The following is a 9879-nucleotide window of genomic DNA, read 5'->3' as shown; positions in this document are numbered from 1 at the left end:
TGCTTTTTTTACAGTATACGTTAGAATCTATTCTTTGTAATGACAATTACGGTGAACATAAATTTTAATTCTAATTTTTTATTTTTTCTAGAAATTGTATATTTAAAAATAATTAATCTTTTAAATTTCTCTTTTATTAATTTGACCACTACCGAATATATCAAGCTCTAAATGAGTAGCGTTCATTCTGTTGTATTTGCGAAGAATTGAAATGAGACGTTTCTGAACTTCTATTTTCGTTTATAAATGGATACTTACATTTGTTAATGTATTCACATGTATATATTATGTCGAAGATTGTGTGTATATATAGATATATAGAACTATTATTAACGGCCAGCTTCTAGGATATCTAAATGGGCCACCAGCTGATTAACGATTTTCAGTACGGATTTTGTCGTGGTCGCTATTCGTGGTTACCTTCTCGTTAAATTTATTCATAGGGCAATTGAGTCCAAGGTGCAGCGCTGGCGGTTTCATCGTAAGAATTCTTAAAGGCCAGCAACGCATTTGCGAGTCTGGCAGTGTAAGTGACAATAGGCGGTACTACTTAACAGGTGAGCTTCCTACCCGTTTCTTCCTGTTCTATGTAAAAAAAGAGAATACATATTTAATTTATTTAAATAGAGAGATATATATTTTATTTCATATCCTTAAAGCATTAATTCTTTAAAAGAACCCTTTGACTGCTCAATTAGAGGATCCCACCTACTATGAATCTTTATATTTATGCATATAAAATAGATATAAAGATTTCATCCGACAATTCGTCACATATACATACATACTATAATGTCTATACAACCATAACTTACAAAAAATTTGTTGCCTTTGAGAAATTCATAACTATTTGTAAAGTGGAGTAAATAAGTGTCATAATTCATCTACAGAAATGTCTATGGCGGTTTAGACTACGAAATTCTATATCAATCACTTGTACATTGGGAGCCGTTCAAGTATTACGAAAGCACATGTACTGCAATTTATCCCTTACTCTTGTCAGCAAAAGTAAGCAAAGATCTCAAAACATTAACCTTCCTTTTTTGTAGGAATCCTCGAAATGCATTTAGTTGTCAAGCATAGACAATGGGTAATATGTATAAAAAAGTAAATACTTACTGATGATGTAATCACCAATCAAAGTTTTTTTTCACGAAGTCAAATAAATTAGGGCAATGTTTAGTTGTAGAACGATCCTTAGCACATTTTTTACGAGTACTTGATAAGGTTTACTTAATTATTCCCAACGAGTGCCTAAGCTTAAAGCAGTTAATTTATGCTATCAGCAAACGTACTTAAGATAGTTATGCTTCACGAACTAACTTGTCTAACTTCGATATTAGCGTAAAGTTAAACTACATATCAACTATACTTAGCTGCTATCAGAAATCTTTGCATTCTACTTCCAGATTTTAGTTCAAGTTAATAAAATAAATAGCCTTTACAGACAATTCTCTTACACACCGTCGATTAAAAACAAACCAAGTCCGTTTGCCCATCACAAATGCCTCCTTCAGACCCTTTCATCCTGCCAGACTCTTTTTAGATTTTAAACTTATAAAATTGTGAAAATTCATCAATATATACATATTTTCTATTCACGAGGGAAGCTTGGTGACCAATAAATAAGTGTTTCAAGTCCTCATTAATTCCATTAAGGAGCCTTAAAGCCTTTATTGAATCGTGTAGATATTGATTGTTATTAAATATATTATTGTCTTTCGTAGAACGTATAATATGTCTTATATGGGACCTTATTAAATAATTGTTACCGCCAACGATCGATGCCGTTCGGTTGCCATGGCAACAAATAAATAGTTGATTTCTGCTTCGCATTTCGTAAGTTTTTACAAGTTATTTTTGGAGAAGCATGAGTGAGGAACATTCATCACAAAAACAGCCAGGATTCTGCTCTGCGACGTGCAGTGATAGAGCGAGTTTACGGAAGGAGATCGGGAAGCAAGAAGTGAAGACCTCGGACGTATTTTTGACCTGCAATTTGCCTAAGAGATTTGAACATCCACGTAAGAAATGGAACTTATTATTTATTTATTCCGTTATCCTACAGCTAATATAAATTATATATATAACAGAAAAAAATATTAAACATATGGCCAAATATATATAGTTTAAACATTTACGGAAGGATGAAATCAATACAAAATATTGGACAACTAAATAATTGATACCTAATCCAGCTGTTGTAGGTTGGTATGGACGTGAGATTGTGTATATGGAGTGTCCAGGTTATTTACTGCTATGGATATTCTTAATATTCCTTAATATTGCTTAAAGCATGTTCCGTGATAGTTTTAACAAAGCTTAAATAGCAAACGTTGAATGTCCAAGCAGCACGATACAAAACTGTTTTTGCATAGTTGGTGTTGATGAATGATGAACGTTATTTGGAAATTTAATGTAAATAAATATTTGTTTAAATGTTATTTACGCAAAAGCTCTTTAGCCGTTTTGCCACAATTTCTTATTATTTTTAGTAATACTATTAGTTATATAATTATCATAAGTACTGCAATAATTTTCTTCTATTTGTTTGCGACAATTTTCGTTTTGCCTATATCATTAGCTTCTTTACAAAAGTTCAATACTGTTGTGTTAAGTATACAGCTGTATGAGTTTATTTATTTGACTTTAATAAAATTAATTTTCATTCAAACAACAGCTCTTTAGCTGTCTTTTCTGCTATATTATTAGTTACCTCGTTATTATAAGTACAATACTGTTGTTTTATTTATTGGGAATAGTTTTTGCTGGAGTTTCAAAATGTTTTATTTATGTGTCTAAAAATCATAATTTTGCTTTAAGTCCATTTTGCATGTGCATAATGTGCGTGCAACGTGCATAACCATAACATTCAGGGTTCTTGAATAACATCCAATAGCAATTCTGATGCAAGTTGCAACATCAGCGCTGCGGATATTAAGGGAAGTAGATCGTTCATGCATACAAAACGTCGGGATTAGTATCGTTGTCGCTATTGGAAGGAAGATTAATTTTGCCCCTGCGCATCCGGATTGTAGTAACATCGAACGAAAAAGTTCGTATTAAATCTAGAGTTACAAGTACAGGCACAGACAAAATGTAGTTATAATTAAACGAACCCGCATCTGTCTCTATCGATAGTATCTATGCTATGAATGGGTTCAATGACTTTTGATTAACCCTAGTTTTATGTACTTGTTTATAAGAACCAAAATCTATAAGCTACAATAGCCATTTCTTGAATCATGTTAATCATCGAAGAGAAAAATTTCAGAAGAAAATTATGGTGTTAGAAATTATACACGGACTAGAAGCTCTTAAAGATACAAATAAGATACTGTAAAGACTTTGATAAGAATTTTTTAAGTCGATAAATATTCCACTGCAGTTAAAATAATTTTTTTTTATTTCAGATTGGTTCAATGGTTATGGATGTCAATTGAGTAAGCAACATCCATTTTACAGAACTTCGGCAAGTGAATACGGCTGGTTTCCGCCAGGTATGTTATAAACCACGACAGTTATTAGCGGAGGTCTTTACTCGTGTTTTTCTACATAAAGAGCAAGGCCGTGCTTTGACCAACTTCTTCGGTTGTCATGGAAACTATTACCATTACGATAATCGCGAAGCTCTCGTATTATTCATTCTTAGTGATACGTCAACGATATCATAACAGCTACCCATAGCATATCCCAACAAATGCGATTAATTAATCATAACACATAACATCGCTCAGATTTCATTATTTGCATTGCTTGTCAATTACGACAATTACGAATTATTCCTAATTGCCATATGTTGTTCCATGTGATTGCCATAAAAGTGTTTTATATATTAAAGATTGTATTTATGAAGGCCTCACGCTGAAGCGTCATACGCATCAACCTCAAGAATATGAACGTTGGGAAGCCTCAAAAACACCTAAGTATCAATTTCATTATTTGTGTGTTCCATTTTTATTGCCATTTTAGGTTTGCATTCCGTCCCTACATCGTATCATCCGAAGAGTCCGAGTTTCTCCAACTATCTCGCAGCGGCTGGGATGTATCGCAATTATTCGTTGAACACAAAAATGGATCAACCATTTATTTAATAATTTTAAAGAATTATAAGCAAAAATGTATTAATAAGGAATAAACGTATTTAAGCTGATTTGTAGGTTTTATTTGTCAATATGTCAATCATTACTATAAATATGCCACACTTATTTCATTCAAATAGTTGCTTTTCTATATATAGGATCGGGGCTAGCAGAGGCTCACCATGTTAAGTGACACCGCCGACCATGGACACTCATGCGAAAGGGCTCGCGAGTGCATTGCCGGCCGTTTAAGAATTGGGGACTTGAAGGGACTTGTGAATTGAAGTATATCGTTGCCATGGTTACCATTCACATATATGATGCTTACAACATAAGTAACGCTTGCTTTTTTGCCAAATACATTTAATCTAAATAAAGCTTTGTTATTTCGTTTGATTAGAATGATGTGCGTCTGGGTTTTGTTGTGTTTTGTAGAGACACCTGTAATCTTCGCCTTTAATCACTGCAATAATGGTATACCCTGATACGCTACCAGAGTTATCTCGACCGCATATATAGAACTTCTCGATTTTAGCCACTGGGTCCTTCGGGCTTGCCTGTTAGACTGATTGAGGATCCTCGCTTCAGGTCGGAAGGTCACAACCTCCTTCCTTCAAAGTAGTATACAAAGAAAATATAAGAACAATATACAGTCAAATTACTTGAGACAAGTTTTATGTGTTTTTTAATCTTTTAACTTTCTAACCAACTTAGGATAGATTATCGTTCATACAATTGAATATGAAGCTTTTTAGTTCTTAGTAATTTTAAGATTTTCAGCATATATTTTCTAATAACACTCATTATTGAATAACGTTGTTATAGATAGTTTTACGTATAATAAAATCTCAAGATAATTAAGCCTTATTGTTTAGTTGTCAATGCTTGGGTATTAATTATATTATACGTCAATATTAGTTTGGAATTTCATAAAATTGGTCTATAATATTAAAATAATGGTTCTCATTCTAGGTTACCATTCTGTCCCTTCGGTATTTTTCCCCGCTGGTCAAACGTTCACAAATCGTTTATCCGCAGCTGGCATGTACAGAAATTACAGCCTAAATACTGGCATGGACCCTGCTGGATATCGTTAATTTTAGATTTACTGCAACAGCTAATATATGATTTATTATTCCTCGTGATTGTTATATTATATGTTTAGAAAATATTTCATTTTAGAAGTGTTGATGTTTAGAGCAAAACTTTTTACGAATACTTTGTTTGGAATTTCGTTTTTAAATTTTGTAATTTGAATTTAGAATAATCGTGAATGTAATTTCTTTGTTTGATGAGTTTGTATAGGCAAATGAAACAACAAATAAATTAGTTACCAAAAGAGGTATTTGGTATATATTTATTATATAGATTAACATGCATTCAAATTCCTTTAAATTTAGACATGGATGTCATTAATATAATGAGGATACTTAAACAAAATTATTGCTTTGATTACGTGATTAATACCCCAATTAACGAACTATTTGGAGATTTTATACAAATAAATGTTGGAATGTTATATTCACGACAGACCATGTCTCTTTAATTATATAAGATTGTATCAAGATATAACCGATTACTTTTATACTGTTACGAAAACTACAAGTGAAATTGTTGTATTGTATAGTTTGCTTACGAATAATTTGGAATACTTTATTAAAATACACTCGCGAGCTTTTTCCCACAACGTCAAAGCTAGTACGAAACGCTAAGATACGAAAGTACGCATTGCTTTTTATTTATTCTTGAAGCTTTCGCACAGTATATTTTGATTTTATCATGACAAATCATATTACGAGTAGATACATGTATAACTTTTTTAGCAACAACAACAACAGCATTATATTAAGTTTATAATTTATATTTTAACATTTATTTCGAGGATCATCTTATAAAGAACAAAGGAAAATCAGTACTACTAGTAATCAGTAATCTATGGTCATTAGAGAAAATTTTATGAGGACTCAAATGTAATGCCTTTTGGTTGTAACTTTTTGATGAATTATTTTTCTCTTGAAAATAAAATTGGAATGAGTTTATTGCTATGATAACCTTTTCAGTTAAAATAAAGAAAGGTTTAACCCTCCCAGGACAGGTAGTAGTCAGGTTTAATCAGGTGTTAAGCAAAGCAGTCGTCACATAGGAGGAGGAGTTAACTTTAAAGAACATAAAAGTTGTTTTCCTTCACCGTTCGATCGAACGTTAGATCCGCACATAAAATCAAAACAGCCGGGAATCGTACCTACGACCTCAGGGATGAGAGACGCACGCTGAAGTCACTAGGCCAACACTGTTCAATATAATTAAGAGAAATAAAAAAATATGAGTCTAAAATAGCATTACATTAAAGTACTCCTTTGATATTAACCGATACACGTTTATACTTGCTAATGGTTTCGTGTCAAAATCTAACTACGAGTGCAAATACATTTTCTACACATATCGTATGTTTATGACTCAACGCCAAGGCCCCAGCAGCAAAGACACAATTCTATTGACTTCAATGCACAGACTAAATCTAGTTGGTCTAGTCTGTGCTTATCATAAACTCAACTTGCCCATTCTGAATCGTCGTTCTCTTAATTATAACATGTAATCTTCGTTGTACAACAGTAAATGGGATGATATGACTTGCCAAAATAAGTTTAAAATGTAAGTTCTACTTTTACAAGACACACAACTTCTATAAGCACATGTCTCTACTGTGCAGGTTATCTATTCCAGTACACACTTGTGATTGCAATAATTATATAGTTCGGTAAAACCGCTGTCTTCGCCGTATTCTGGGTATCTACTCTCTCGATCTCTAACGAGAAACTTTGGGAGCACTGCCAAGAAACCTCTATTGGCCAGCACATCAAGCGACCCAAGTGGAAATGTATAGGCCACACTTCGAAGAGCCGGAAAGACTTGGAGCAAAGTGAAATACGAGGCTCAAGACCGAACGCGATGGAGACTCACTGTGGATGCCCTCTGCCTCATCTAGGGATTATAGGAGATTAAGTCAAGTCGTTACTGCCAGTATAGTATTTACTAGAATGTATGATAAGGCAATATGTAAATATGATATAAATACTCTCCGATATAGTTACTACTGGTACTTATAGAAGCATCTGTTATGTGTCTCTTCGCTTCGCACTCTATGTTATCTTACAAAATCAGCTACTAATACGCGTAAAGTTATTACTACATTGGCTACTGAATATTAAGATAGATTTATAGTCGAAGCACGCACAATAATAACAATGTGAAACATCACCTGATATGATAAAATTGATAATGTCAGAGCAGTCTTTTTTGCTAACAAATTTATACTAAGAAGCAAGGACAACTTAAAGATATGAAGACTGAAAGCTAAGAGGAAGAAAGCAATGAAGTAGACGTTATATAACTCCTTAGATCTAATACTACTAGGATTAAATAATACTATAAAATGTGGAATACACTTCGTTCAACAATATTGTCTTAAATAGCTTATTATAGATACTAACAATACTCTATAGATAGCATATTCGTCGCCCACGAAATAAATAAATCTGAAAGATAAGCTATATTTGTAGCAATATCATGTTCCTTGAGAATATTCCAGAGAGATTAAACTACAACTCTCATTCTGAATTTCAAAAGTATGAGCTTCAATCACAATATAGCTTATATGATTTGTAAAATTCACATCTTTTAACTTACTGTAAAAAATCTATTACTATCAACACTTAAACTAAATGTTCAGGAAGATGCAAACAGGAAATCCGTTATGGATTTTGCTCCTTTTAAATTATCTATTAAGTTATGCTTTGAATAAAATGTTTTAAACTAAAGAATATTGCGTTAAGAGATTTTTTTCGTATAATGCAAAAACACATTCTGTTCATTTTAAGTATAATAATATTATTAACGTTTGTTTTTGTTTGTGAGACGAGAAGCATTATTATAACCGTAATTTAATCGTTACATAATTTCTGTCACAAAATGTAAAATTTTGTATTTGTTGGTTACTCTAAAATCTTGGACAGCCGAATTCTGTTTTGCTTAATTGAAATACAACTCCAATCTTGTAAACGTAAACAAAATAATCAAGTGAACCGTCTACATATCCCCGAAGATCCCGGCGAAGGTCTTTCGGAGATTCTTCATGGTATCTTCCGCGTCTTCAGTGAGCGCTGCGCTCAGAGAACCTTGGCGGGAAAAACGGCTTCCGCCAGAGGTTGTTGTAGTAGCACTGGCGGTGGTAGCTGGCACGCCAGACGACGAGGAAACCGTTGATGATTGGGATACTGTAAAGTTAAAAAGTAGTAGTAATTATCATAGTATTGTCTTTTGTTAACATAGCTTTTACACATTAAGAAAACATAGCTTCAATCCGTTTAAAAAGTGTTTTCTTAGTAATTATCATCTGTATTGTTAGGCTTAACAAGATCGAAAGTCGTTTAAAATTAGTATTTACGGATTTTGATTTATAAAAAATATGGCTTTGAAAATTAATACAAAGCCAATTGAAAATGTTGCATTAAGGGTAACATTTAAATTTAAATACTTTGAGAATCCCGACGGGTAAGCGGTGGTGGTGGTGGTTGTGATGGCTCCGCTGGAATCGGAGGTAAGGGTCGGTCGATGCTAGTGGCTGTAGCAAGTGGCGCGGGTGGTGGGACGCTAGGAGGACCTCCCGGGACATGAGCTGGGGTACGTTCTTCTGGCGACGCTGCCCCACTGTTGGAGACGGAGCTTCGAGATGTCGTTTTGGTGATACCCGGACGGCAGACGTTCTGAAAATTAGAACAATGGACTTAGACTTGTGCTTTTTGTAAAATACGTCAAGAAATGGTCAAACGTGCATTACGTTAAAGACAGATTTTGCATTTCAAAATCTAATTAACTTTTAATAATTTAAAAACTCGGGAATAGTGAAACTCATGAAGTGTATGTGTTGTTTAAACTGCTATAATATCTAGACAATAGTCATAAACTAAACTAACGAGCGATCTCATTTTATAATTACAGTTTGTATCCGTATTCCGTAAAATATATAATCTTTTGTTTTCATAAATAACGAGATAAGAGCAATAGATCTACCTGCATCCGTTGGAAGACAAGATCGGCAAGATGGCGCCGGTCTTCTTCCTGCGAGTCACCCATGAATGAGGTAGCTGAATCGTTTAGCTCGATGATGTGTTCGCGGCCATCCTTCCCAACAACTAATTCTAGGGCACATACTTCAAGACCGCCGAAGATTTCGCTCACCTATAAAAATGTCCCGACTTCATTATAGCATTAATTATTCTATAACAGTACATACCTAATGTATCTGTCATTAGTAAATTTTCTTAATAAGGAAGTATGTCAACCTCGACAATGACACTGAAAATAAATAAATTTAATTGGAAATGGGCGAGACACAACAGAAAAGTGGAGAAACAAGGTATTACGCATTACAAACGCAAAACAGGTAGATAATTACGTGGTTAGACCAGATTAACAGCAGGTGGTACATGGCAGTGCAGACAGAAATGGCAGGGTTTGAGGCCTCTGCCGAAAACGGGTATACATATATCTAGGAATGAATGTGATGACGAATATATGAATGTATTTAAATGTAACATAACTGAAATAAAGGATTTTATTGTTATTGTTCGCGCTAAATCGGTGTCAATCAAAGAAGACGAACCGGAGATGGTAGGTGGTGTCCCGGTGTATTTGCGCAAGGGAGTTAAATTTTAACCGCTGTCGCGTGCGCAGCATGCGCATGCCGGCATAGCATTTACTTTTTTTTTTGAGACATCGTTGAAGGTTTTAGTGTGAT

At 33.9% G+C, this 9879-nt stretch overlaps 2 protein-coding genes across 2 annotated transcripts in view; one reads left to right on the top strand and one right to left on the bottom strand.

The window, feature by feature from the left end:
• The first annotated feature begins 1795 nt into the window (after positions 1–1795).
• LOC123707359 (UPF0691 protein C9orf116) lies at positions 1796–5423 on the top strand. Its single transcript, XM_045657360.1, has 3 exons — positions 1796–2024; positions 3414–3500; positions 5055–5423. The coding sequence occupies exons 1-3, from the start codon at positions 1871–1873 to the stop codon at positions 5177–5179; spliced, it is 366 nt and encodes a 121-aa protein (XP_045513316.1). The 5' UTR covers positions 1796–1870; the 3' UTR covers positions 5180–5423.
• Positions 5424–5430: 7 nt separating this feature from the next.
• The window catches only part of LOC123707765 (synapsin), an 85314-nt gene continuing 80865 nt past the window's right edge, over positions 5431–9879 (bottom strand). Inside the window, exons 12-14 of the mRNA XM_045658104.1 lie at positions 9153–9320; positions 8617–8845; positions 5431–8356 (exon numbers count right to left, since the gene is read on the bottom strand). Of these exons, the coding sequence (XP_045514060.1) occupies positions 8169–8356; positions 8617–8845; positions 9153–9320 (585 nt within the window). The 3' untranslated portion in view covers positions 5431–8168. The remainder of the gene's footprint in view (positions 8357–8616; positions 8846–9152; positions 9321–9879) is intronic.

This window comes from Pieris brassicae, chromosome 3, assembly GCF_905147105.1.
Source record: "Pieris brassicae chromosome 3, ilPieBrab1.1, whole genome shotgun sequence".
Lineage (NCBI taxonomy): Eukaryota > Metazoa > Arthropoda > Insecta > Lepidoptera > Pieridae > Pieris > Pieris brassicae.
Note: the sequence above shows the minus strand (reverse complement) of the source record. Positions and strands in the feature narration are given on the sequence as shown.

Coding starts and splice junctions, on each gene's coding strand:
- LOC123707359 (XM_045657360.1), top strand. CDS start 1,871: ATGAGTGAGGAACATTCATCACAAAAACAGCCAGGATTCTGCTCTGCG. Junction 2,025..3,413: donor TAAGAGATTTGAACATCCAC/GTAAGAAATGGA, acceptor TTTTTATTTCAG/ATTGGTTCAATGGTTATGGA. Junction 3,501..5,054: donor ATACGGCTGGTTTCCGCCAG/GTATGTTATAAA, acceptor TTCTCATTCTAG/GTTACCATTCTGTCCCTTCG.